The 27,992-nt window shown below is 58.2% G+C and overlaps 2 protein-coding genes across 5 annotated transcripts in view; one reads left to right on the top strand and one right to left on the bottom strand.

Annotated features, from left to right (window-relative positions):
• SLC5A10 (solute carrier family 5 member 10) overlaps window positions 1–27,992 on the bottom strand; it is a 66,585-nt gene that overhangs the window by 15,542 nt on the left and 23,051 nt on the right. For 3 of the 4 annotated variants that reach the window (XM_016196522.2, XM_016196524.2, XM_016196523.2), the window contains 2 exons: window positions 26,636–26,841; window positions 23,575–23,710 (listed from right to left, as the gene is read on the bottom strand). In XM_016196522.2, the coding sequence (XP_016052008.2) occupies window positions 23,575–23,710; window positions 26,636–26,841 (342 nt within the window). Of the gene's footprint in view, window positions 1–11,740; window positions 11,758–20,823; window positions 20,833–23,569; window positions 23,711–26,635; window positions 26,842–27,992 lie in introns of all 4 variants that reach the window. The other variant, XM_087825793.1, reaches the window with a different exon arrangement.
• On the top strand, window positions 339–27,237 carry SACK1G (scaffolding CK1 anchoring protein G). The gene is made up of 5 exons (XM_016196520.2): window positions 339–860; window positions 13,112–13,279; window positions 20,977–21,101; window positions 21,859–23,095; window positions 26,106–27,237. Exons 1-5 carry the CDS (start codon window positions 339–341, stop codon window positions 26,487–26,489), a joined length of 2,436 nt encoding a protein of 811 aa, XP_016052006.2. The 3' UTR covers window positions 26,490–27,237.

The raw sequence follows: 27,992 nt of genomic DNA, 5'->3' as shown, positions 1-27,992 counted from the left end.
CTGCCCGCCCGGGATCCCCCAGCCGTAGCCTGGCACCGCCGGCGGCGCTGGCAGGCCTCTGAGCGCCCGTCCCCTTCGCGCACCGACAGCAGCCCCGCGCTCCGCCCGCCCTCGGCCCTGCCCCCGCCCGCACTCTGACCTGCCCCCTGCCCCCGCCCGCACTCTGACCTGCCCCCTGCGTTCGCCCGTCTCTCTGACCTGCCCCCTGCGTTCGCCCCTCTCTCCTCCGGCCCCGCTGGCAGAGAGGAGCAGAGACGCCCGAGCCCGGCCGCCAGGCGAGGATCGCAGCCTCCTGCGCCCCGGCCCTGCCCCGGCAGAAGCGCTGGACAGGTGGCGCCATGGCCTTCTCCCAGGTGCAGTGTCTGGACAACAGCCACGTCAACTGGCGCTCCAGCGAGTCCAAGCCCGAGTTCTTCTACAGCGAGGAGCAGCGCCTGGCGCTGGAGGCCCTGGTGGCCCGCGGCCCCGCCGCCTTCTACGAGGTTCTGAGCCAGGAGAACATCCGCGACTTCCTCTCGGAGCTGGAGCTCAAGCGCATCCTCGAGACCATTGAGGTGTACGACCCAGGCTCGCAGGACCCTCGGGACTCAGGCTGCCCACAGGGGCCCGAGGACAGTGGAGTCGGGGACCGGGAGGAGGCCAGCGGGGCAGGTGGAGCCCTAACTGAGGCGGAGCCACCCCCCTCACTGGAGTACTGGCCACAGAAGTCAGACCGCTCCATCCCACAGCTGGACCTGGGCTGGCCGGACACCATCGCCTACCGCGGTGTGACCCGGGCTAGCGTCTACATGCAGCCCCCCCTGGACGGGCAGGCCCACATCAAAGAGGTGGTGCGCAAGATGATCAGCCAGGCCCAGAAGGTGAGCGCCACTGGTGGGAGTCCCCAGGGAGGAAGCTGGCCCAGGGGCTGGCCCACCCCCCAGCACCTCCCCACCGCAGCCCACACTCCCCCGAGCTCATGTGGAGAGTCCACCATAGCCCCCCGGGTCTCCGGGCTGCCCTCCTGCTTTCGTGGGATCCCTCATTCTTCACAAAGGGGTAGGGTGCCGGGAACCCTGGCAGGTAACAGCAGGCGCTGCATCTCAAAGGGCCTTCTTGCGTTGTTGGGGTAGTTCTGACTTCCAGAGGCCTGGTGAGCAGGTTTCCCAGAAGAAGGTGCTACAGTGGGGTGGGGTGGGAAGGAATTATGTGGCTTTCTCTCACTGTCACTGGAGGTAGCTCTGATTCAGCCCTGAGAAGTGCAGGCTCTCATACACACCTCAAGCTCTCTAGCGTTGCTTTTGTTGGTTGGGGAGATAGTCATGGAGACTGAAAAGTTGCCAAGTCCATCTGAGGCTAGCCTGGAGGTCTGAGTTCAAATGTGCCTGTTTCCTGGGTGTGCTGAGCAACTGAGAGCCAGTTGCTCGTCCTCTCGGAGCCTCCTCAGGGGTGGGAGCGGAGTGAGTTCAGGTGAGGGTTGTCCACCTGGGTTGAATTTCTCCACTGGAAGGGCATTGTCTGACCTCCCCTTCCAGACCCTTGCTGAGCTGCACAGTGTCCCTGGCATGGGTACTTAGTTGACACACTGACTCATATTCTGAAAAGAGGAGCTCGCTGCTTGCAGAGACAGCCAGGCCTTTGCTGGACAGCCGTGACCTTGAGCGATGCTTCTTCCTGCTGATGGAAGTGCCTTTTTCATGGTTACAGAGCACATCCTGACGTCACCAGCAGAGGCTGCCTAGCTAGCTGTGTTGAGAAGGATTCTGAGGCCGGGTCGTGGCTCAGTAGAGAGCAGTGAGTGATTAGCAATGTCTGGCCTGGCCTTGGGTTGTGGGCAAGGTATTTCTGGTGGAATCTAACCCCTTCACTGTTCCAGGCCCAGAGGGGGCAGCGAATTGCACTGAACGTTGGCTTTGGGGACCATCCTGGCTGACAGACAGGCTGGGGGAGCTCTTCAGCCAAGAATCCAGAAGTGGATCAGGAGCTGAGGAGGTAGCACAGCTTAGGTTTCCAGAAACGTGGAGTTTCTGTCTCCTGAGGGAGCTGCCGAGCCAGACAGCCTGTCAGGGAGCCCGGCTCTCGGCTGCCCAGGCAGCGCTGGAGCTGCGCGCTCCTGGTCTGCAAGGTGGAGGTGGCGAGTTTAAGGCTGCATCCTCGGCTGTTGTGAAGATGGAAGCGGGCGACGGAGTGAGGAGGAGTTGGAAGGAGAGGAGGAGGGGGAGCAGGAAGGGGCCTTCAGCCTGAATAACCTGTCCCACACCTGCCGTGGGAGACAAAGGTGCTGCTGACACAGGTGTCGCTTGAGGTCGTGAAACCCAGTCCCCTGGGAGGGCCTATTGGGATCCATTACCTAGCCTCCACCCCCCCCTCATAAAATTGGGGAAACTGAGGCCAAGGAAACTTGACCTGCTGTGTCAGGGTTCCCCTTCGTGTTACCCTCTCCTCCCCACCGGGAGTAGGAAGTAGGCCGACACCAGATCCCAGCTTGGCATGGGAACAGCCGAGTCTAATCTCCCCCAGACAGAAAGACAGACGGCCTGGCTCAGTGATGAGGCCAGATAGGAGTGCCTGGGGCCAGGCTGGGCACTCAGGGCGGCCTCCCCATGTCTCTATGGCCAGGCTGAGACCCAGCCACTCCATGTAGTCCTATGGGCCCTCCCATAACTTTATTTGATCCCCGCAAAACCCCACAAGGTTATGGGAGTCACCTGTCTAAGGTGACATAACCAGGAAGAAGTCCATCTCAGGTTTAACCTCCTGCAGCTCCCCGACAGTTAGGCATCGCCACCACTTTCATCCCTCTAAGAAGGGGGCTCATTGCTGAGACTGACACCCTCAGACAGCAGGGAGCCTTGCAGGCCCAACAACAGGGGTCTCAGAGGCAATGGAGGCCAAGCGCCTCATCCCTCAGATGGGATGCTGAGGCACAGGGAAGACAGGGATTTGCTCCCACCCACAGCACCGTGCTGTACCAAGCCTCTGCTTTCCAGCCCTTCTGCTTCCCTGTAGCATCCATCCTGGCACCTGAGGTCAATGTGGGTAAGCCATCTGTAATAACAATAGCTACTGTTTATTGAGTGCGAGGCACTTTATAATCTCCGGTAGTGTTATCTGCCCCATTTTTCAGATGTAGAAACCTAGGCCTGACTGGTTAGTCCCTCCAAGGTCACCTAGCTAGTTCTTGTGTGGAAGGGGTGGGGACCAGGCCTGTGTTGTCCTCCAGGCTCTAGGACAGGTCTCCTGCCCATCCTGTCTGGCCCTGGCAGGACAGGGAGGGGCAGCTCACCTAAGCTCCTGCAATCCTCCCATTTCCCCTGCTCCTGCTCTGGCTGCTTCCCAGGCTCCAAGGGGCTGGGCCGTGGCAGACGGATGCTGACAAATGCTGACGGAGCCCTTTGCCTGGCCTCCCGCCTTGGAGCTCTTCCTGCCTTCTCTTTTCCCATGAATCACTTCTTTCTCCCTCACCCCCAAAGCCTCCTCTCACTCCTGGTACCAGGAAGAATGCCCCCCTTCTCAGTCCAAGAATGGGGATCCCACTGTCCACCCACCTGGCTGGAACACTGGACCCCTTCCCACCGTGGCACCTGAGCTGGGGCTGCTGGCACTGAGGCAGGGAAACCCAGGCCACCACCCCCTCAGCCTGGCCTGTCATCAGCATGGCAGGCAGACTGTGGGCAAGGACCTGGGAAACTGTTCCTGTCAGGGCTACCATCAGGTCCCCCCTTTCCCAAAAAACTAGAACAGAACTAATAGGCCACAGTATAAGAAGCCAAGAGTGCTGGGCCAGGTCCCTGCTCTGCCTCCACCACTGTGTGACCTGGCACAAGCCCAAGCTTCTCTCTGAGCCCCAGTCATCCCATCTATAAAGTGGATACAGTCATTGAACACTGTTAACGTCCCGTCAGCTCTGACACCTTACTGCCCCTTGAGTCTAGACTCCTCTAGGGCACCTGAAGCCAGGCTGGGCAGAGATGGGTGAGTCCTGGGTCTCAGAGGACTCCACTGGCTGTCACTCTGAGCTTGTGCTCTCTGAGACATCTTCCAGCCCCACTGGGCTCCAGCTTTCCAAGACAGAAGGCCATCCTGCCCACCCTCCTGCCCCCAGAAGCCAGTGATTTATCTGGGGGGGAAAACTGCTATGGGGTTTCAGCTGCATACCAGAGGCCGGGCCTGTAGCGTCACGCCTAGGAGGGACGAGCCCCAGCCTCGCTTGGCTACAGCCTCTGAGAGAAGGGGAGAGGCTGGACTGGGTCAAGAGGGGAGGAGGGGCACTCGCCCCCCAAACACAACACAGGACCAGAGCCCCTAGTAGGATCCCTTCACCAGCCTGCCAGCCCAGGGGGAGGCCCCTAGGGGCAGGGGCCAGTCACACACAGATGAGGAAACTGAGGCAGAATGAGTGGCCAAGGCTAGACTAGAAAGTGACTTCATGCCAGCTAGTCCAGGGCTTGGGAACAGAGAACCAGAGAAGTTATGTATCTTGCCTAGAGCCACCCAGCAGGAAGGGCAGGAGGCTGGTCTCACCAATGCCTCATTAAGCCCACATCTTTCCTCTCAGGCCCCTGCTGTCACACACTGAGTCCTGGCTGATGGCTTAACTCCAGGAGAATGAAAACACTTTAACGAGGCATTTATTAAACACCAGGTGTATGCCAGGTGCTGAGTGGGCACATGACCTACACTGTAATCCTCCTAGCAATTCCATAAAGTAGGTATGCAGATGAGGACACTGAGGCCTGGTGGGGCTGACCTCTCAAATAACTTGCCTAAGGTCACAGAGCTGATAACTGAAGGAGATGGGCCCAGAACCCAGGTCTGCAGGCTCTGAGCCCCCTTTCCCAGGAGAAGCGGCATCTTGGCTATTCTTTCTGAGCCAGGCCCTCATGGGAACCTTGGAGCCTCGCTGCTTTTCCCCAGCTTGACTCAGGACAGTAAAGTATTTTCATCATTCTTCTTGTCCCCACTAGGCTCCCAAACACTGGGCTCCCCTTGAGGGACCAACAATCTGACCACATGGGGACTGGTGAGGACAGGGTGGCGGGGAGCCAAGACCACTGTGGATCCCTGTGGACCAGAAGGGAAGGCTCTCACTGTCCCTGAGCTAGGCAGCACCAGGACAGCTTCAACACCTCAGGAGGCCCCAGGGTAGCCCAGTCAGCTATCCCAGGGCACTTAGTAGGTCTAGGGAGCTGCCTCCTGCCTCCTATGGCAATTCCCATCCCAGGGCTCAAGGCCCTCACCTGCCAGGTGGGGAACCATCTGATAACATAATCCTGGTGCTGGCTCCTGTCTTCTGCAAAGGCTTCCTACCCAACGGCAATTGCATCTTACTTGAGTTTGGGGAGAGCCAGGAGTGGCTCTGCCAGGAAGGAGGGCCGGCACCTCTGGGCTGGGTGCACACCTGGCTCCCCAAGCACGCCGCAGGCAGCCCCACACCTTCAGGCCCTGCCCTCCCTCGACCCTGTGAGGCGGGCCTGTCGTCATAGTCCTGTCACGGATGAGGCTATGGAGGCTCAGAGCAGGCCGAGGCCTGCCGAAGGTCGTGCCAGACTCTTTGGTGTGGCCAGCCTGCACTGGCTCCACAGAACCCCAGTCTCCCTGGTCTGACAGGCTCACCCTGAAGCCCAGGGTCCTCCCCCTAGGCCAGCAGAGGGGGGCTGGTCCTCTCAGAGGCCTCTGGCTCACCTGCCCAGCTCAGCCACTTCCTTGCTGCATGATCTTGGGCCTCAGTTTCTTCATCTATAAAATGGGAATTGGACACTTGTCTCGAGGTAGTAACAGTCATAAGCACCCACAGGATGATAAGTGCACCAGGACCACACTCAGCAGGCCCTGGCCTGGGTGGGCTGCAGCAGCCTCCTTAGTGGGGTCCGAATGATCCCCAGGCTCAGGCACCTTCCCAGCTTAAATGCCATGAGGGGCAGAGGAAAGACAGGCTTCAGTATCATGCAGATCCAGGCTTGAGCCCCAGAGATAGCTGTCTTGCTATGCACCCTGAGATAGTTGCTTAGCCTCTCTGACCCTCCATTCCTTCCTCTTCAGTGCCAAAGTTGTGGTGAGATTTCAAGGGGCATGCAAAGCACTTGGTGTGGTATCTGGCAAGGAGCTGGCATGGCATTTAGTAAATGCCAGCTCTCTTCCTGCCTTCCCTCTACCTTTTTCCTCACACCTCTCCTGACAGCCTCTCTCTGTGAGAAGTCTGGGTTGAGAAGTGGTGAGCTCCCCATCCCAGAGTTCAAGCAGGGGCTTGGTGGAATGCAGCAGAGAGGATGTGGACATCAGGTGGCTCGGGGCCACAGCCCTCCCCTGGCTTTCTGTGTGACCTTGGGCAAGTCTTTTCTAGGCTAGTCTCGGGGGCTCGGGATGCTCAATGGCTCCACAGTGTCTGTCGCTCTTGGACCCTGGAGAAGCTAAGGTTTTTAAAGGCTTTTGAACTTATGATTCTCACATTTTCCAGTTTGAAAATCCTCACTTTATGCCGTTCACTGACAACTGTGGGGTGGTCTGGCTAGCTGGATCCTGCACCTGCAGGCCTGGAAGCTTGGAGGACTATGAGGCCCCTTGAGGCTAGCGGGAAGAGGGAGCACCTTGTCCTCTTATCTTCTCCACAGGGCACAGCCCTGGTCACCTGATGGCCTTCCCTGTGCTGCCAGCTCCTATCTCTGCTACCTTCCTGAGCCATGGTGGGGAGGCACAGGTGTCTACGGGGAAGGCTGGAGACAAGGGCAGGGCCCCACGCCGCTCGGCTGAGCCAGGCCACCGAGTCGCAGGGCTCTTGGGCGCGACCATTATGTTCTTGACCCCATCTTGCTTTGGCCACTTGGTGCTCAGGAGGCCTGAGCCTTCTTTAATTGGCCCTAATGAGGCTTCTATCTTAATATTCTGGAGAGTGGGGAAGGTACCAGAGCTGGTAAATATTAGAGGAGAGAGACCTCAGATCATCCAATCCAACTCCCAATGTTCCCAAGAAGAGAAACTGAGGCTTCAAATGGGGAAGTGCCCAGCTATAGGCCAGCCAGGGAAGGAGTGGCAGAGATGGGAGGCCCTGAAGCATTTACCCTCTGGGCAGTGCTGATGGTCAGGGATTTATATCAGGACCTAGGGTGGCTCTGGGAGGCGGTGGATGGAGCCATGGTTAGAATACATGCAGGATCCCCCACTGAGAGAGGAGCCTGGGAAGGGAAGTCCCCTGCTGTCAGCTGACTGGCTCTCCATCCCGAAAACATGAGTGGCCATCACTGCCCCTCTTGGTTCTGTGCAAGCGTCAGCAAGCTGGCCCTGGCTTGGGTCAGCGTGTGTTACTATAGTCACAGCCTTGCTCCCTGTCTACAGAGAAGTAGGTCCAAACTCGGTGACCTTTAGAGCCAGAGGATGGGCAAACTGGTTTGGAGAGCACCAAGAGTCAGGGGGAACACTGCCCACGGTAGGGCCAGGGGCACCCAGGAAGCATCCTCAATTCTTGGAGAACCTTCCTGGTCTTTCATATGGTACCTCACTAATCCTGCAAGCACCCAGGGAGGAGAGCATGTCCATGTCAAAAACGTGGGAAATAGACCTGGCCCTGCAGCCAGGTCTGCCCAGCCTTCCTGCTAGAGAGGGGTGAGGGGCTGGATAGCAGCAATACCTGTCTGTTTCAGATCCCTGTGAGGGGGTGAGGACTGGACATTATGGAGGCGGCAGCAGCCCCCCTGGAGTCTCAGCCCCTCCATCTGTACAACAACTGTAGTGCAGGTCTGCTGGAGATGAAGTCTGTCGGTATTTGTATGTCTGAAAAGGTCCTTATTTCATCTTTGATTTTGAAAGCTATTTTCACTGGGTATGGAATCTAGGTTAAGTTTTCCATTTAGGACCTTTAAGGTGTTGCCCCGTGTCCTCTGGCTTGCCTCAATTCTGAGGACAAACCTGCTTACCTTGTTCCTCGTTGTATAAGGTCTTTTCCCCTCTGGCTATTTTTAAGATTTTCTCTGTCACTGATTTTAAGTGATGTGGTTATGCTGTGCTTTGGTGTAGTTTTCTTTATGTCTCTTCTGCTTGGAATTCATTGAACTTCTTAAACTTGTGGATGTGTAGTTCTCATCAAATGTGGAAATGTTATGGTCATCATTTTTGGCGTGTTTTGCTCTCTTGCCCCCATCCACCCTCTGCCTCGGCTCCTTCTGTGACTTTACTTCAGCTTCTGTTACACCTTTGCAGTTGACCCACAGCTCACTGAAGCCCTGACCCTGTTTTTTGGTCTCTTTCTATGTGTGTGACTTTAGATCATTCTATTAACATGTCTTCAAGTTCACTATCTTTTCTCCATAGTGTCTGCTCTGCTATTAATCCCATCCCATTTTTTTCATCTTTAACATTGACTCGTTTTACCTCTTGAGGCTCAATTTGGTGTTTTTAAAACGTATCTTCCCTGTCTGTAGATAACTTTTTGAACATATAGAATACAGCTACCACTGTTTTCATGTTGTAGCTGCCAGTTCTAACATCTGTGCTATGCTGGGTTAGTTTTGAGAGATTTTTTTTCTCACAAAGGTCATTATTTTTCTGTTCATTTGTGTGTCTGGTAATTTCTTACTGGATAGCGGACAGTTTTATGTTGTGGCGTGCTGAAGTTTGGTTTTTTTTCCTTTAAGTATTTTGGAGCTTTGTTCTAGGATGCAGTGAACTTGCTTGAAAACAATTTAATGCTTTTGAGGCTTGCTTAACGGACCAGAGCAGATTTAGTCCAGGGTAGGAGTTGGTAAACTATGGATCAGGTCTGGCCTGTTGCCTGGTTGTGTAAATAGTGGAACACAGACATATACATTTGCTTTTGTGCTGTCTACAGCTGTTTTCCACTATAACAGCAGAGCTGAGAGGTATCAGAGATCATGTGACTTGTAAAGCCTGAAATATTAACTATCTGACCTTTACAGAAAAAGTCTGGCAACCCCTCTAGGGCTCATGTGCCGGACCGTCCTGCAAACCCTGAGTGTTAGAGGGGTCTGCACCCTGGCTGAGAGGATGTGAACAGTCCCTTGTCCCATGAGAACCGGGAGGTGGTGATTTCTGGTCTGTCCACCCTAGAGGGTGCTGTGCGTCTGGTGGAATAGTTCTCAGGTTGGGATGATGAGGAGGGTGCGGGAAAGTGGCAGCTGCTGTCTGCTGAGCTCCAGGTCCTGCGCTAGCTGTGCATCTGCATTAATTCACTTTACACTCCGACAGCTGTACAGGGTAGGCATTGTTATCACCCAGTGAGGGAACTAAATCACTTGCCCAAGGCCACATATCTTCTCAGAAGGACAGTCTAGAGCCCATGCTGCCACCCAGGAAGGGCATAGGGAGTTGGGGATCCCCTGGCAGGGTCTGCCTTGGGTGGCACATCCACCTTTCCCATTTTATAGATGAGGAACTGAGACCCAGAGAGGGACACGGCTCACCCAATGCCATACCATGGCCTGGAGCCCAGGGCTCCAACCCTGGTCCTGCTCTGTCTTTGTCCAGGGCCTCAGGCTGCTGCTAGGGCCCGAGAGGATGGGGGGCACTCACTCCCGTGCCCCTGGGCCATGCCATCAATGCCAGCAGTAGGCATTACAGGCTTCAGGCCATGTCTGTTGGGGTGGTGGCCACAGGTAAAGGGTTGCTGCTCCATTGTGGCTCAGGAACCCCCCCCTCAGGTTCCCTCCCACCTCCCCCTCCAATAACCACCTGGGCGATGGAGATGCTTGTGGTGGGGCATCAGGGCCTGTGCCCTACCCATGTCCACTATCCTGTTGGCTTGAGGTGAGACCTGGGGGTCCCTACCCCTTTCTGGGCCAGTGTCAGCATGTCTCAAGTGGAGATGGGTGTTCACCTATTCCAAGGACATTTTAGGGACTCTGAATCTGTCAGCAGATTGGTGGGGGATTAGAGGAGACCTGAGAGCAGTCCTAGCCACGTGGAGAGTGGTAGGGGATTCGGACCCAGTAGGAGGCAGGATGCAGACCTGTTGGAGTGTGTGGCAGGGAAAGGGAGGCATGGTAGCTGCTGGAAGAACACACTTTGGGAGCCTGCACATATTGCAACCCCACCCCCACACCTGAGAGACGTGGGGAGGCATTTGGGTACAAGACTCACTCAAGCCCAGTGCTGATACCAGTTCCTACTGATGTCCGACCCCACTCCATCCCTGGCACAACCATCCCACACCCCCCAGACATCATCCAGCCCCTACCCTGCTGCTCTCTAGGGCTCAAACCAGCATGATTTTCATGCTGTTTGGCCCCTCCCTGTTCTGTGGCTGCATCTTTCCTGTCAGTAAGACTCAGGGACCACCAGGCTCCCTCCTTCCTTTGTGAATTGGCCTGTGCAGTCTGTACAGGTTCTGGGCTGTGGGGCCCAGGCTGCCCCGTCAGCTCCACAGCGATGCCAGGCCTAGCACATGGGACACACACATGCCTGCCGTCCCCACCCCCTAGGGACTAGGCAGTTGGTCCAGTGCTCACATGGATGCAGCCGGTCCCTGTGGTCACAAGGAATGAGCTTCAGAGCTGGGACCCAGGCTGCCTGCCCTTGTACTGTGTGTTCTCCTGACAGACATCGAGGCAGAGGTGTCTCCAGATTCCAGCCTCTCCTCTGTCTTCTCCATGGCACTGGCCCTGGCCTTGCCCAGGACTCCATGGGGAACACGTGCGCTGGGGCTACAGGAACGGCTGGTGTGTCCTTCCAGGCAGGGCTAGCAGCTTTGTGCTCAACCTTGGGTGTGAGAGCTGGATAGACCGAGTAAGCCAGGCCAACACCCCCATTGGCAGATGGCAAACTGAGGGTTCAGGAGGGGCTGTGACTTGTCCCTGGCTGCCGTCATTCCTGTAACCCAAGCCATTAGATCCATTCTCAGTTGACAATAGCTCCCAGAGGCCCTCCTTAGTCCAGGCCCCATGCTGGGCGCAGACCAGGACTCTGTCCTTGATGAGCTTACACTGTCACAGGCCAGCTGGGCCACCTAGATAGATAATTAGGCAAGGGAGTGAGCCCCTCTGTGCCTCAGCGTCCTCATCTGTGAGGTGTTTGTGAGGCCTGGACAGGTGGCAGTCGGTCCTTGGGGTCCTTACAAACCCTCAGCACAGGGTTGGATTTAGCTGTGCTTTCTTGGCAGAGGTGCCTGGGTTCTAATCTCAAGTCTCTGGCCCCAGCTTCCCCAAGTGCAAGATGGGGAAGGGGGTGCAGGATTCGAGGGCTGCCGGAAAGCCTTGGGGCTGATGGTGAGCAAGCTGTGGGGGCCTCTGTGGGGAGCGCCAAGCACCCTCTCCCCACCCCCAGCTTTAGCTGGCTCCTGTTACACTCCCTCCTTTGACCACCGCCGGTACCAAGCTCAGTGCCTGGAGAGCCAGTGCTCGGCCCCCGGACCCCCTGAGGGATCCATCGTGAGGAGCAGGCCCCAACAGACCCGGCCCTGCAGCATACGGTCCCTGGATCGGACACCCCGCCTGCCAGAGGGTGACATGGGGAAGGATGAACACGGAGCCAGTCCTGCTGCGGCATGTCCCTCAGCCCAGACACCGGGCAGGCCCCCATCTGCCACAGTGGGCAGGGCCGGGAACCAGTCCAGTGAGGGGAGCAAAGGGTGGGGGGCTGCCCCGGGAGAGGCAGCGCCCTTCTCAGGGTAGCGCACCAGGCTGTTTGCCTGTAGGAGCGACTCAGAAATAGAGAGGACCCTGGGCCTGGCACTGGGAGCCCTGGCTGGGTCTCGGCCCCCCTGTGCCCGCTGTGCAGTTGAGAACGCTGGGCCCTTCTCAGGCTGATGAGAGACTCTTGATGTCGTTCTTGCTCAGGGTCACACAGAGATCCTGTCCATGGCAGGGCAGGGGCCTGAGGTCCCAGAGGAGCTTAGATGGCCCGCGGGCCAGCCTGGTACGCTCACTGGAGTGTGCGGACTCATTGCCAGCAGGCCCAGGCTGCCTCCCTGTCACCCTGTGTCTGCAGAGCCCAGCAAAGGGAGCCTGCCAGGCCGCCCTCTTGTGGGGGTTGGGGGTGAGCTTGGCTCCCTGACAGGCCTGGCCAGGTTCTAGCCTGAGTGTCACCAGCTCGATGTGTGACCCAGAGCATGTCCCCCACCTCTCTGCGTAAGGCTCCTCTAGGAGGGTCTCACACCCAGACAGACAGTGGCTCTGGCCTTGGAGGGTGGGAGGGGCTGGACGTCTTTCTGGGCCAGCAGTATGGAGCCGTGTCTGACATGCTCCCCTTTGCTGCCCAGTGGGACAGGGAAGGGGGGATGAGAGAGACTGAAAGCCAGTGCCTGGTGGGCACTGAGCCCCATCAGGCCCAAGCGCCTGGTAACCACCCTGAGGCCAGCGGGCTTGTCCATACCACCTGTCCTTTCCTTGCACATCTCTCCTCAGGCCTTGGGTGTGTCAGTGACTACATCGGGCTATGGCTGGGCTGGGGTGGGGTAGGTGCACCTTGACCTCTGCCTTGAGCCAGGTCCAGGGAGCTGGAGGTCAGCTGTTGTGGGTAGAGGTCGTCAGATGACAGGAAGAGCACATGTGCTGCTGTGGGCCGCAAGGGGGCTTGCCAAAGTGCTCCACCCCAGGGGCGAGGGGTGAGCTCAGTGAGCGGCCATGCCAGCTGCTGCCCTGGCTCCTGCCTGTTGACACGTGTGGTTCACCTCAGCATCCCATGGCAGTGGGCAGAGGGCAGTGGCGGACCTGCAACCCAGGAGTGGACTGAAACAGGCCCCGGGCTGAGCCCTGACAATCGCAAGGAAGGAGACCCTCAGGACACGGACCCCTGTTGACTCCAAGGCCCTGAGAGCTAAGTCCTCCCAGGCTTCTCACCCTGCCCTCTCCACACTCTGCCTGCCGGGTTGCGGAGCTTGGTTTCCTGAGTCTCGTGTTAGGGAAAAGCAGGCATGTCGAAGGTGCTTCTCCTCTATTCCCGCCTTCGCAGAGCCCAGTCCGTGCTCTGCGAGTGAATCTTGTGTCTTAAGTGTGGATTCTGAGCCTAGAATTTTGGGGCAGGAAAGGCTCCCAGCTTGTCACTTCCCAGTTCCAGTCCTGGGGCTTTGGGGAGCAGGCTGGAGCGGCACCCAGAGAGGTGGCGGGCATGGGAGGGCGGTGTGTCTTGCGAGGCACCTGGCCCTGCTGTCGCACGGCCTGACAGCCCGGTGTCTTCCTGTTCCCAGGTGATAGCCGTGGTCATGGACATGTTCACCGATGTAGATATCTTTAAGGACCTGCTGGACGCCGGCTTCAAAAGGAAGGTGGCCGTGTACATCATCTTGGACGAGAGTAACGTCAAGTACTTCCTGCACATGTGCGAGCGGGCCCGCATGCACCTGGGGCACCTCAAGGTGAGCCGGCTGGTCGTGAATGACCCACTCGTCCCTCAACAAGCACTTTGTGCACCTGCCTTCTATACATGAGTCCTGTTCCGGGCAGAGTTCAGTAGTCCTAGAGCCTCCTGCCAGGTGGTCACCTGGCCTCTGCTGAATACCCCGAGGGACGGGGCACTGACTCCTTCCAACCGTCAGAGATAAGGCAGACACTGATTAAGGGCCTGCTGGCCAGGTGCCAGAACCCACGCAAGGTGCTGCCTCACCTGTTCTTTCACGGTGGCCCATGCCACGTTGGTTAACTGTCTTTCCTTACACACCTCCGGTGACTGGTGCTCACTACCCTGGCTCCAGCAGCTCATGTCTTATCTGGAGACCTCTGACTCCCAGGAAGTTCTTCCTTAAGTTTAAACCAAATCTGTCCCTCTAACGTCCACCCACAGGCTCTGGCTCCCACAGAGAAAGCTCCCTCAGCTGAGGTCAGGGAAGGCTTCCCTGATAGCTGCAGAGTTAAAGTGGATTTGAGGCTGAGAGCAGAGTAGAAAGGGCCTTATGGGGGACAACATGGAGCAGAGATGAGGGGTCATGACCGGCCTGGGTTCTCAGCACTGCTTTGCTGTGTGTCCTTGAGCACATTACCTCCCCTCTCTGGGCTCTAGGATCTCATTGGTCAGACAGAGGGCACGTGGGCCAGTGTGGCTGGCCTCTTCTGCACAGACACCCTGGCATTTGGTACTTTGCTTGGGGGTAAAGGGAGCCCTCCTTCCACCCTGACATCACCTGGCACTTACTGTGTGTAACATACCCTGGAGAGTACAGATCAGTATACATAACGACAGCTAATTCTTCCACGGTCCTGGCCTGGCACTTTGCATGGTTAACTTACTCCACATGACAACCCAGTTGTTCCCATTCTACAGATGAGGAAATGGAGGCACTTGCCCAGGTGTCACTCATGCTTGAACATTAGCAAAGGGGAATAGGGGCCAGCACCAGAGCCCTCTGGCTGAAATAGCCTCCGACAGGTCAGGATTCCTTGGACTTTAGGCCTGTGACCTGAACAAAGTCCCAGGAGAAGGGTAGACGCCAGGGTGGTTAATAAGGGGCTGGGCACCTGTGTCTGTAATTTGTTGGCATTTGTCAACTATGCCCCCCAATCCCAACTGAGCCTTTTCAAGTGTGTGTGAGCTCTCCAAATGGTGAGTCTCTAGCTGTTGGGACAGTTTTATGTGGTCTCTTTAGTAGGTTGACCCCAAACCACACGCTAACCCGCCGCACTGCCTGCCGTGTAATTAGCACTGAGGACCGAGTCCCAGGGCAGACAGCTCATGCTGGAGAGGTCCAGAGCCTGGAGAAGGTGTCTCTGAAAGGTCACTCTAGAGGCCCTGGGCTTGTGGTGAGCAGATCAAAGAACCTCAGGGTTCTCTGTCCAGCCCCCTCCCCGTGCCCCAGAGGAGACCAGACAGGCCCACCTCCACTGCGCCCCTGCCACGTGCCCAGTGGGTGCTTTCCACATGTCACCTCCCTTAGCCCCCTTGCATTCCCAGGGTGGGGTAATTAGGCGGAGTGTGCTTGTTTGTGCTGAGCAGGGACCCAAACCTGGGGCTGGCTGCTCCCGAGGGCTCACCCCCTATTCAGTGCTCCAAGGCTCTTCTCAGTAGGGAAATTCCAAAATCAGTCTCCTTGGAGTGTTTGGAGCTCCTAGAAGTGGGAGGCAGGTGGGGCTGGGCTGGGAACTCGGCCAGTAGGCTGCGCGGCTCCCTCCCTGTAAGGCTGGCCCTGCACCACCTTGTCCTGGGGAGCCCCAGTGCAGTTGGGGGCCTTAGGATCACTGCAGCCCCATAGCTTGGTGGGAACCTGGGATGCCCGAGCCAGAGCAGCCTCGAGGCCGTCTATGCCAGGCTTCCACAGGGCAGAGGGGAGACCGAGGCCTGAGGGAGGCTATGGCCTGCCTCCTTTCCTCACATTCCCCCACCTCAGGCTGAACCTAAAAGCCAGCAGCGAGAAATCAACATGGACAGGAGGGCGCACAGACCCTTGGTGCCCGATGTCCTTGACTGAGGCTGCACCTGGCCGAGGGGCCACCATGGGGCTTGGGCGCGTGGTTCTACCTCTCTGAGCCTCCAGCGCCTCATGACTATAATGATGCCTCATAGAGTTGTTTGAGGATGAAATCAGAGGAGATGATGGTTATAAAAGTGCTCTGTGAGCTAAGGCGAGTTGTGCAGCTCCTGGTAATAACAAGACATTATAAACTCCAGGCCTGGGGCTGGGGAGGGAGTATGGGTGTGAGGCCTTCTCCCCCCGCCCCTGCTTGAAAATGAAGCTACAGCTGAGGGTACAAGAGAGGCAGCTCGCACTGGGGGTCCCTGGCCCAGCCTGCCCCCCTAGCCACCACCCTGCACTAGGGAAGGTGGCAGTGTCTGCAGGGTGATCTGCCCAGGAGCCGAGTGCCTTCATGGGAAAGAAAGTGTGACCCTGGCTTCCTCATTCTCGCTTCGGAGCCCACCCCCCCTACAGCCTGGGCGGGTGGCTAGAGGCTCCTGTGGGCCCAGCCCTGGCCAAGTGTCACCTTGTCTAGGGCCTGCCCACACGGCCCACCTCCCTGCCCGCGGGCCGGCTGGGCCCAGACCTGTCTTGGGAGTACTTCCTTTGCTGGTAATGCTGGGTTCGCCCTCAGCCGCCTGCCGTCCTTGGCTGGCTCTGCTTCAACCTGCCCTCAGATCCTACAGGCCTAGGGACAGGATGCACACGGTGGGCTCATTCTTGTCACCACAGCAGTGTCAGGTGCCAGTCTGGGGGCAACAATAGGAACCAGACCTGAGACCCAGCTCTGCCACCTGTACTGGACAGAGACATTGAATCTTTCTGGGCCTCAGTCTTGTCTGAAAAAATGGGAATATTGTGATTTACTTGGCAGGGCTGCTATGAAGAGTAAAGGAGACCGTGTCCGGGCAGGACACTCAGTAATGAGCTCCCTTCCCATCCTGTCTTTGGTTGGAGACAGGCACAGTTCCTCCCATGAGACCCCAGCTCTGGTCTGAGGGCCAAGGGGCTTCCCTTCCCCCTTTGAGCCATAATCTGGCTGGAGACCACCCTCATGTGCCTGCTCCAGGCAGCGCCTCCCCAGCTACCTGCCTCCTGAGCTTTGAACTCACACCAACACATTCTGGAAACAGCTGCTCTCCTGGTTTCCAGATGAGGTAAGAGGACATATGGCAGCACCTCCCCAGGTATGAGGTTCACAGCCTTCCCCAAGCGCCTGGCCCCTGACGGCCTATCAGGTGGAGAGTGTGGGAATGATGGCCCCATATTACTAATGGCAATAGGCTTTCAGAAGAAGACCCAGCCCTCTCACCCTCCCCAGGGCCCAGTGCCAGGCCACGTGGGCAAACCACATTTTGGGGTGAGACTGGGTACCAAGGGATGCCCCAGAGCCAGTGGGAGCCTCGAGGCTCAGAGCTTGCGACACGATGGGAACTGTGAGATGCCCGGCTGATCTGAAAAGCTGGTCGGCTTTGTGCAGTCAAACTGGAAAAACCAGTAGCCACTTGGGCAAAGGCTGGACCCATTTCTGATTAACGAAGAAATCGCAGCCAGGGTGGCTGTGGGAAGGGGCTTGGTGGGGATACAAGGACTTGGCCTGCATCTCAGGTTCCACACTGGTGTCCAGGGCTCCCTTCCTTCCCCACCTCGCTTCTCTGATCCTGGCCTGGGTCTGTAATGGACCCAGGGTGCAGGGCAGTGCTTCTCAGAGGGTGTGCCTGGCTTGAACATTTGGCAGTGTCCGGAGACATTTTTAATGGTCATGACTGGGACAGTACTACTGGCATCTGGTGGGTAGAGGCCAGGGGTGCTGTTAAGTACCCTATGGTGCACAGGACAGCCCCACAACCAAGAATCACCTTGCCCAGAATATCAGCAGTGCTCAGGCTGAGCTACCCAGCCTAGGGAAGAGCTGAGTCCCTCCAGCAAGGTCTTGGAGCTGGGCTGGCTCAGCACTGCCCAGTCGCCATCCCCAAAGGTGTTTCACAAAGGTACTTCCCATTCCAGCTTCACGACAGCCAGATAAAGGCCAAGGCGAGCATTGGGCCCCTCCCCCATTGCAGAGTGAAACAGGCCCTTTAGAAGAGAGCAGAGGCTGGTCTGGCACCCGGCACTTGGGGACATGGGCCCTCTGTCTCCTGTGCTCCGCACACCTGCCCTGATCTCTACTGTCACCGGCCCGGCCTGGTCAGGATGCACCTGTGGGCCTCCCACTCCTCCACAGGCCCCGGAGCCGCCAGCAGGCCCCTGCAGAGTGAGGATGAAAGAGCCACCACAGTATAGAGCTGGAGGCTGTCCTCAGTCTAGGGGCCTGGACCCTGCCCCTGGGAGACTGGGGAAGCCACTCCTCTCTGAGGCCACATGGCCGTCATGTACAGCTGATAGTCCTGGCTTCCCTGGACCCGAGTCCGTGCCATTCTAGATATTTTCTGGTCCTTTGTGTTGCCCCCCTGCCAGTGGAAGGGATCACACCCTAGCATGTGCAGTCACAGCCCACCTTGTCACCTTGCATTTATCTCGGGCCCACTGAGTGCCAGGCACCTTCCGGACCCCCACCTGCATGCATGTGGTTTCATTCAGTCCTCACTGAGGCATGGAGATGCCAAATTAGTGTTTGGTTGGCACCAGGACTGGAACCCTGTTTGACTGGAGCTCAGGAATGCCACAGACCCACCTGGGTCCAGGCGCTCTGGGCTTGTCCCCTCTGCCTTCCACCAGCCCAGGCCTGGTCTTCGGCAGACTTAGTACATGGTCAAGTCCTGTCTCTGCATGAGCACAGGAGGCCTGATGGGGTGTGGCAGTTTTGCCCTGTCACTAGTGCCTACCTCACCCTGCCCCAGACATGCTTGGGGCAGAAGCCGCCCTCAGTAATGTGCTGACCGACCATCCTCCCCTGACATCCTCTCAGGCGCCATCGATGCCCCCTTTCAGGTGTGAGGAAACAGGCTCCGTGGAGCCCAAGGGCCAGCCCAGGGCACCGCTTGGGCCAGCCCAGTATCAGTTCTTCCAAGTGTCTTCCCCCTGCCTGCTGTGTCCTCTCCAGGGGTGCCATGGGGCTCAGAGACAATGCGGCTTTGTGGGAGTTTCTCCTGCTCACCCAGGCCCTGACTGCTGAGACATTACCTCATCTGGGCCAGGCCCCATGGGGTGGGGCCCACCCAGGAAAACAGGCCTGGGAGCTGATATGAGCTGGGGGAGGGGGCGTGGCAGCTGCCACGAAGCCCCACCAGTTGCTGAGCCCCAGGGCTAATAGGCCTTAGATTCGAGGCCAGCCCCCAGCATGCAGACAGGGAAACTAAGGCCCAGAGAGTGCCAGAGACTTGAGGAGAGTCACAGCAAATCTGGGCCTCTCACACGGAGTTGAGTAACTCTGAGATGTAGGTGATGACCTTCTGAGCCCTCCCTCAGTACAAGGTGTGGGGTGGGTGGGGGTGGACACTGGGGAGAGGGGAATTGAGTCCGTGGCTGTCTTCCAGGCCAAGGAAGGGCCTGTGGCCCCGGCACATAGAGCGCTGGGCCAGGAGCCCACAGAAGCTGTAGAGCTGGCTGTGGTTGGGCCCAGCTGACAAGGATGGCCTTGTACTGCCTCTGGGATCTTTGCTCCTACTTCTCGTCCTGAGCGTGCTCTGTGCTGGGTACAAAGTCACGAGCACTAATTGTCCTGGGCTGCGGCCAGCTTCCTGCTGAGCTGGCTGTGTGCAGACAAGGAGCCTGGGGGGCAGAGGTTGCTGGCCCTGGGAGTGAAGGCTTATCTGCCTTCTGGACTGGGCCCAACAACAAGACAACTGTTCACCCGTGGCCGGGTGGGCATCCATGGAGATCTGTCCCTCAACCTCTGAGCAGAAGGGCCTAAGAGCTGTCACCTCCCCAGAGGCCGTGGGCAGAGTGGAGTGCAAACTCTGGCTCTCAGACCCCCTTCACCTTGTTGCCCTTGCCCTGACCCAGGTCCCCTGCCTTGCCCACAGCCCCTACCTGTCTTCTGCCTCTGGCTCCCCATTCATGTCATGTGTCCTCTGCTGGGTGCCTCTTCTTGAGACCCAGCTCCAACTCAGGGGTCCCTGCTCTGAGTCTTCCTGCTGCCCCCAGGGCTGAGTCGGGACCTTAGGCAGGTGTAGAGTCTGCCATCAGCCCCCTGTTGAGCCTGCTCTGCAGCCTCCATTGCCCACCCTCCTCCCCTGGAGTCCTCATGTGTCTCAAAACAGACTGCTTGCTGCTCTTGTCAGCAGGCCCCTGTGCTCCCATCTGCCCCTGCCCTTCCTCCTGCCTTCCCATGCCAGCCTCTCCTGCCCCTCACAGCTGGCCACCTGGGGCTCTGGTCACAGTCATCTCTATGGCAGCATCTAGGGACCTGGGCAGGGGTTGGTGAGAGGACGAGTGGGCAGGCATCAGACTGAGGCCAGTGAGTGGGTGAGGGTGACAGAAGTCACAGACGCTGTAATAGCCCAGTGCCCCTTGGGAGAGAGTGAGACTCTCATCGCTGGGCGGTCAAGCAGACCGTCAGGACACTCTCAGGGGAGCGCCTGCCCTAGGCAGGTGTTGGATTTACTAGGGCTTGTGTTAAAGGTGGAATTCCCAACCTGACCACGGGCCTCCTGAGTCAACTCTCCGGAGGCCCCAGGAGCTGGGGTCCCTGACACACCGTCCTGGCAACACTTGCAGAGGAGCCCAAGTCTCCTTCCAGGCTTGAGGTTCGGGGCGCCCCAGCCATTCCCTCAACTCTTAGTTCTCAGAGGGGCTCATCCTGCCCCTCTTGGGGCCTGCTGTGCCCACCACTAGCTTTTCATACCTGCCCCTCCCTCAGAGCTAGAGCCCCTTGTTAGGAGAGGAGGGGAGCCAGCACTGGGGCCCTTCAGTGTCCAGCCCACAGATATCCATAGACTTCGCACCAGGGGGAGCGGGCTCTTCACGGCCAGAATCCAGAGAAGGGCAGGGGTGCCTGGGCTTGGACTGTAGGCACTGCTCATGACTCCTGGGAGACCCCCTTTCCTATGTCTGGGTCCAGCTCCCCTTCCCATTGTCTCTTGGGGCCTCTGGCTTGCCAGACAGTGCAGACCCAGTGAGGGGTGGAACGAGACCATTTATCGAACTGCTCCTGGGTGTCAGGCAGTGGGCTGGCTCCATAGAAGTAGTAGTTCGCTGGGAGCCCTGCCCTCAGTGAGCAGCGATCAGCAGCAACAATGAGACAGCCATGAGAAGCAGGCCCAGGGAGAGGCCCACCAGTCACCATCCAGGGAAGGCCACAGTTCTGCCAGAGTGAGAGACCCAGCGCCCGCACGGCAGGCCCCCATCTGCCCTGCTGCCAGCCCTGTCATCATCAGACCTTTCTAAAATGTGTCCATACCTGCCTCCTGCAATAGCTCCCACCCCCTGTAGCAGCATTTTCCCAAACTGGCCTGGCTACTCAGGTCTTGTCCTGCCTGGGCTTGCTCTGCGGACACCTTCAGCCATGCCCCACCCTCCTCTCCAGCCTCACATCCCGGCACTTCTCACCTGGGCCCTGACCCTGCAGTCCCCACATACACCACCTCCTTTCTCCAGGCCTCGCCACCTCATCCTTCCCCACCCAAGCTCCCCCAATGCCCCCTGAAGCCCCGGGCAGAGGTTGCCGGGCCTCCCTCAGTGTGGTGAGTGCTGTGGTCATGTAATTCTGTCTCCTGTCCCCTACACAGAATCTCAGGGTGCGGAGCAGTGGGGGAACCGAGTTCTTCACACGGTCGGCCACCAAGTTCAAGGGCGCCCTGGCCCAGAAGTTCATGTTCGTGGACGGAGACCGAGCCATCTGTGGCTCCTACAGGTGACTCCTGGCTTTCTGGGAGCTGGGGGAAGAGGCAGCTCTGGATCCCAGCTGGGTTCTGCCCTTAATCCTGCCTTATGACACCCTGGTTATTCCAGTTCATTGGTCCCCAAACTGCTGAGGTGTGAGCTGGGCTGGGGCACGCCCACACACCAGCCACCTGTCTCCAGAAACAAGCAGAGGAGGGCTTTTGTCTGTGAGAGTTGTTCCAGCCTAGAGGTGTCACCAGCCTAGAGGTAGGGTGTGGGCCAGGCCAGGCCAGGCTGTGTCTTCCCAGGCCCACAAGGTGGTCACTCTGAAAGCCACCCTCAGGGACAGGGCCAAGATGAGGCAACCATGGCCCAGCTCTGCGAGCCCACCATGCAGGGGGCAGCAAGGTGGGTGCCACTTACTGCCACAGATTATTGGTGGTGACAAAGATACCAGGTGTCCAGGGCTACTCTGGGCATTCAGAGAGTGGCCTTAGGGGTGCTGGACCCCCAGAGGAGCGCAGCCCTGTGCTGTTTTATGTGGGCGGGAGAGGGCATAGTGTCAGTGACTCACCTGAGGACCCAGACTCAGGTCTGGCCCCGAGGCTTGTGCCCTATCCTCTGTCCCCCTCACTTATCAGTCCCATCCAGGGCCCCTTAGCCACAGTGAGCAGCAGCCTGTGGGGGGTGTGGTGGCTGTCTCGGATGCCCACTGTCGGGGGACTGGGGGCCTAAGGGAGGAAACAGGCCCACGTGCCTGACCAGGCAGCCCCTTCCCTGTGTTGCAGCTTCACGTGGTCAGCTGCGAGGACAGACCGGAACGTGATCTCTGTGCTGTCAGGCCAGGTGGTGGAGACGTTCGACCGGCAGTTCCAGGAGCTGTACCTCCTGTCGCATGGCGTCAGCCTCAAGGGGATCCCCATGGAGAAGGAGCCCGAGCCCGAGCCCATTGTTCTGCCCTCTGTGGTCCCTCTGGCACCCTCCGGCACTGTGGCCAAGAAGCTTGTCAACCCCAAGTATGCGCTAGTCAAGGCTAAGAGCGCTGAAGAGATCGCTAAGGTCTCCTCTGAGAAGCAGGAGGTGAAGAGGTCCCCGGGGCTGCGGGGCCCGGGGCTGGCCGAGCAGCCAGGAGATATCCCTGAGCCACCCCTGCCTATCCACCCGGGGCTGCTCAACCTGGAGCGGGCCAACATGTTTGAATACCTGCCCACGTGGGTGGAGCCGGACCCAGAGCCAGGCAGTGACATCCTGGGCTACATCAATATCATTGACCCCAACATCTGGAACCCCCAGCCCAGCCAGATAAACCGCATCAAGATCCGAGACACATCCCAGACCGGGGCCCAGCTGTGGAGGCAGAGCCAGGACTGCAGCCCTAGTCCAGAGCCCAGCACCTCCCAGGATGGGGTCCCAGCCAAGAACGGCCTCCCCCCAGAGGACCCCAAGCCACAGCCTCCCGTGCCCAAGCCCCGGACAGTTCCTGTGGCAGACGTGCTTGCCCAGGATGTCAGTGGTGTTGGATGGGCCCTAGAGAGCCCAGAAGAGGAGGTGCCCCAGAGCAGGACAGACCATGGGCTGCCCAGGACACCAGGCCGTGCTCTGCTCCAGCGGCAGCGGTCTGTGCCCCAGGATGACCCTGACAGCGAGGGGGTGATGACCCCCAACGGGCTAGGCCAGGAGGAGGAGGAAGACGACGATGACTACGTGACCCTCAGTGACCAGGACAGCCTCTCGGGCAGCTCTGGCCTTGGGCGTGGCCCCCGGCGGCCCTCAGTGGCCTCTTCTGTGTCAGATGAGTATTTTGAGGTGAGGGGACACTCACCCCTTCTCCGGAGGCGCCACTCAGAGAAGGTAGCAAATGGGCCAGCCCAGCCCCCCCGCCGACAGCTGAGTGCCCCCCACATGACCCGCGGGACCTTTGGTGAGCCCCTGTGTGGTTCACCATGGGCCCCGGGTCAGGAGAGAGAAGAAGGGGGCACTCTGAGGACGATGCGGGCCTCACGCTCCATGGACAAGGAGGCACAGGTGGGTTGGGGTCCCTTAGCACAGGGGTCTGGGAGCCCCTTTCCCTGGGCCTGAGCACCCAGAGTGCTGCGCTCCCTGGTGAATGGGGGTGGGGGTGGGTAGGAACCACCCGGGACCACACGAGGGGCGGTGCTGGAGACCTTAGGCGCGCCCCTGAAGGCAGCCTCTGTCAGTGCTGGGAGCTGAGGGGAAATGCGTTTAACACACGCAGAGGTCACAGGCGCTCGGTGCTCTAGGAAGTGAGTGCCTAGTTTCGGACAAGGAAACGGCGGTGGCAAAGATAGTAGTTTACAGCCCGAGGTGCACAGCGGTAAGTGGTTCTTGTTGGCCTTCAAGCCACCTCTGTGTCAGTCCCTTTGTGGTCCTGGGGACCACTCACCTCCCTGCTCCCAGGCCAGGAAACAGCTCATATTTATGCCGTGCCTCTTCCTGGAAACCGCCGCGGCCCGGCCCAGCCCAGCCCCAGGCGCCTGCCCTACCTGGGAACAGTGCGCGGCTGATCATGCCTGGCATCACGATCAGGCCCATGGGCAGCATCTTGAGGTAGCTGGCCAGGATGGAGCCTGCTTTGGCGTGGTTCAGGTCCCGGGCAGACAGCGACCGCTGCACGATGACCTGGGGGCACATGAGCAGTGAGTCCCAGGTCCCCTCAGAGTACCTGTGGCAGGACCTCTTCCTGGTGAGCCTCAGGAAGAGGCATGAGATGCTGTCCCACTAGTGCCAGACCTGCCCGAGACAACCAAAGCCCAAACCTGTTACCTGACGGGTTCCCCAGAAGCAGAGTTCACCCCAATTGGCAGAGCAACTGGGGCCAAGGTACTTTCATTCCAGGGACTCAGTCTCCCCACCTGTTGAGTAGGGAAAGTGTGGATCCTGCCCAGCCTGCCACCCAGCAGTTGGCAGGGCTGGAGAGACCCTGGGTGGAATGGTATCAGGACTCTCCCATCTCCTGTACCCTCATGAGAGTGGCTGGCATGTTCCTGCACGTGCCAGGAGGAGGCACTGGTACCAACCGTTTTGTGTCCCTGGCAGAGGTCAGGAGCTTTCAGACCTGGGATGTGGGGAAGCTTACAGTTCTAGAGCTGCCTGAGGGCATCCTAGCTGAGCCTCAGTGTCCAGGTCTGCAGAATGGGAGGAGGGGGGCGGGGTAAGGGGAACTGATGGCATCTGAGATCCCTGCCAACTCTCACATTACGATTCTACATTTAAAAAAAACTTTTTTTAAATTTCGTTTTTGTTTTGTTAGCCTCACCCGAGGATATATTTCCCATTGCTTTTCAGAGAGAGAGGGAGGGGGAGAGAGAAAGACATCGATGTGTGAGAGACGCATCGATGGGTTACCTCCACATGCACCCAGACTGGGGCAGGGGATTGAGGGCACAACCGAGGTGCATGACCTTGACCAGGAATCAAACCCAAGACCCTTCAGTCCATGGGCCAGTGCTCTAGCCACTGAGCCAAACCGGCCAGGGCATAAAGCCTTTTTTTTTTTTTAAAACAGCTCTATCGAGACATAAAGTCACCCGTGGTTCAGCCACAGAAAGTGTGCATTGCAGTGCTTTCCAGTGTGTTCACATGCTGTGCAACCTGTAACTTTTAAATATTAGCATTTTCCTTTGCTAGTCTGCATCGTAATCACTACCAGCAATTCAGGAGTGGGTATTAGCTGTGATTTTAACTGTGGTCCACATATGCTGGTCTAACAGACAGCTCCCAGCACTTCCCTCTGATGCATGACTCCCGGTGGTATGTAGGCCAACCTGATGCCAGTCCTGCTTCTCTGCCAGCTTCCTTCGACTTGGGGACAATTCCTTGCCTCACTTGGGGCCTCAGTTTCCCTGTCTGGACACTGAGGAAGCTAGATACAGTTCTCTGTAGACCCTTCCCTACTGATGTTCTGTGATTACAAGAGCCCAGAGCCACTCTTTATGGAAGGAGAGGAACAAACCCGAAAGCCCTGCTATTATCTCATTCTGTTATCTCGGCGACTGGCCCTGAAGGCAGGCAGGCAGGACCGGTTTTGCTGCCCCATTCTGCAGGTGGAGAAGCTGAGGCTCAGTGCCCCATCAGGCCTCCTGCTTTATTGGTTTTGTTAGTTTCTAGTTACAAGAGTGTAGCCTGTGATGTGGATGAGCTAGGAGATAGTGAAAAAAAGTCTAGAGAAGAAAATGAGAAGTATCCTTGGTCCCAGCACACAGAGCTGCCCTCAGACAGGGCATCTTAAAGGGGCATCCTGGCCTGGGACTGAGTAGCCCTCCAGGTGTCCTGCAGCGTCCCCCCTCCTGCCCTCCGGCCTCAGTGTTCCAGCTGTGAGTGAAGATCACTGAACCTACCCCACAGGAGGGCTGTCCCCATTGACCCCACAGCGACTGGCATGGCTAGGCTGGCCCTTGGGCCTGACTGCCTCACTCCCATGATGGGGCCCTCAGGGCTCAGGTCCAGAGGCACGGTCATCAGGTCTGTGCCTGCTAAGGCTCTGCTGCTTCATGAGGCCTTTGCCCACCAGAGTGCTGCCTGGAGCTGCCGTGGCCTTCCAGGACAAGCACAGCAGAGGGCATTATCTGCTTCTACGCAGAGAGGAGAGTAGGCTGTCTGAGGTCACCTGGTGCAGTCACAACTCAAGAGAGGACTGGAGTCAGACTCCCAGAGAAGACCCGCCCCCTGCGCCCACCAGAAGCTCGGCCCAAATCGAGCTCTGCCTCCAACAGCCTGGTCCGGCCTCACAGATGGAGGAGGCTGGACCGGGGGTACCAAGGACCAGTGGGCACTTGCCTTATCACAACCACAAGAGGCGGAATTATTCCCGTATAACACATGGGGAAACTGAGGCACAACGTATAACAAAACAAACCTGTCCAGGCTCACCTGCTGGTGAGTGGCGGGACCAGGAGGCAAACCCAGCTGCGCAGGCTGCAGCCTGCCTGGCAAGAACCCGCAGGAAGGAGATGCTTCTTGGGGTGGGATGCTCCAGAGTGATGGGATGTCACTCTGTTTTTTTTCTCTCTCCCAGGACAACCATTATGGAGTCCCGGCCTTGGGGACCAGGGATAAAGATGGCTTCCCGCGGCCACTGAGGACCGCAGGACCCCCGCGGTACTGCCCTGCTGCTGAGGGTGCCCAGAGCTCTGCCAGGAAGGTGGGTTCCTATTACTGGCAGGCCAAAGGTAGCCTCGTGCCCCACACACTGCCAGATCCCGGGAGCCCGAGGCCGGCCCGAAACGCCAGCCTCCTGACCGACGGCCGGGCCACCGAAGCACATCCAAGTCCTTTGGGAATCCCGTACTCCAAACTGTCCCAGTCGAAGCACTTGAAGGCCAGGACGGGCGGCAGCCAGTGGGCCTTATCCGATTCTAAACGGAGGGTCCAGACCCCTCAGGACCACAAGGACCTCTAGCAAGGTGGCCCACAGCCTGCACCCAGGCCCAGACCCACCATGCAGGTGTTCCCAGGGCCGCACCTCAGATTGGCAGATGGCCACCGGACCCTCCAGAGCCCACCCCGGAAAGCAAGAAGGTAGCAGGTGATGATGCGGACTCTCACCTGGTCAGTGCACCAGTACCAGGTGGCCATGATGGTCAGGCCGAAGGTCATCCCGGTCCACGGGAGGTCCCCTGTGTAGGGGTCTCTGAACATGTGCATGGCATCTGCGCGTGGCAGGTGGCAGGTGGTGTTGGCAACAGTCTTAGATGGTATAGCCCGGGCGTAGGCTGCTGCCAGCTGCTCATACCCCCCAATCTGGTCGAAAGCTGGGGGGGTCAGGGCAGTACAGGGACCAGTCAGTGGCTGTGGCCCTGACTCCCAGACCCCCACTGCCCTCCTCCTGCAGGAACTTCCTGCTGTGTCAAACGGGACCTTCCCCACGTCACCTTTCCCAGTGCCTGGAAGAGTGTGGGAGGGTAGAGGGTTTTTTTAAAAGGTGAATTCAAATAACTGTTTTATATGTATTTAAAATAATACTATTAAATGAGCATTTTGCATGTGGGCAGCCCAGTGTCCTGTTGGCCTCTGGATGCCGGTTGGCCTTAGACAAGGGGTTTCTGTGCCAGGCTTCAAACTGTCATTTAAGGAAGCAAAACTACTTTTCCTTGGCATTTAAAGTGTTAAAGTCCTGACCCAGGGCTTCTGAAGGACATGATTTTTGGCAGAGCTGAGAATGTCTGGCAGTGATGCAGCACTGAGAGAGGAAACAGGTCCCAGGGGATAGAGATGGACAGGGGCATGACCAAGGCCACAGGGACAGCCAGCTGGGCCTCAAGCCAGGGGTCTTTTCTCTCAAGCCCAGACCACATTCACCCCCTCACTGTTTCTGTCTACCTCGACGTCAGCCCTTCGCAGCCAAGCCCTGGCTCATCTATGGCTTTTGTTGTGTCTACAATCACTCCCCTCTGTCCAGACGGCCTGGCTGCCTAGGTCTCTCTTCTGCAGTGGGTTCTAGGGACACAGGCCTCTGGTCTGAGAGGAAGCAGATACACAGAGGCCTGGACACAGGGAAACCCCAGTCTCAGCCCAGGCCCTGCTCCCCCACCTTTCATTCCCCAAGCAGGAAGCCTGCTGCCCAGACTCTGGACCCCCAGCATCCTGCCTGGAGCCCAGGCCAGGCTGGGGTGAGTGCTCAGAACAAAGGTACAGACACTACACAAGGGGCAGAAATTGCCGTAGGATCTGGAGTCTGAGTCTAGAAGGGACTTTAAAGGCCTCTGTTCACCCTCTGTGGGGTCCTTGGCTCTGTTTGTGTACTTCCCTGGAGGCCCATGGGACAGCTCTCTGAGCTTCCTTCCTGTTCCAGTGTCATAGATCTGTCTAAACCATGGCTCTCCTCCCCTGCTTTGTCCAGCAGGCTGTAGCAGCACTTCTTGGGATCTAAACAAGTCAAGCAGACACCCAGACAGTTGTGTGG

Source organism: Miniopterus natalensis, chromosome 17 (genome assembly GCF_054644295.1).
Source record: "Miniopterus natalensis isolate mMinNat1 chromosome 17, mMinNat1.hap1, whole genome shotgun sequence".
In the NCBI taxonomy this organism is placed as follows: Eukaryota; Metazoa; Chordata; class Mammalia; order Chiroptera; family Miniopteridae; genus Miniopterus; species Miniopterus natalensis.
This window is presented reverse-complemented; position numbering and strand designations above follow the sequence as displayed.

Bases quoted from the DNA above. Each gene is read 5' to 3' on its own strand.
- SACK1G (XM_016196520.2), top strand. From the start codon at position 339: ATGGCCTTCTCCCAGGTGCAGTGTCTGGACAACAGCCACGTCAACTGG. The intron at 13,280-20,976 runs GTGAGCCGGCTG...TCCCCTACACAG, and splicing joins TGCACCTGGGGCACCTCAAG to AATCTCAGGGTGCGGAGCAG. The intron at 21,102-21,858 runs GTGACTCCTGGC...CCTGTGTTGCAG, and splicing joins GCCATCTGTGGCTCCTACAG to CTTCACGTGGTCAGCTGCGA.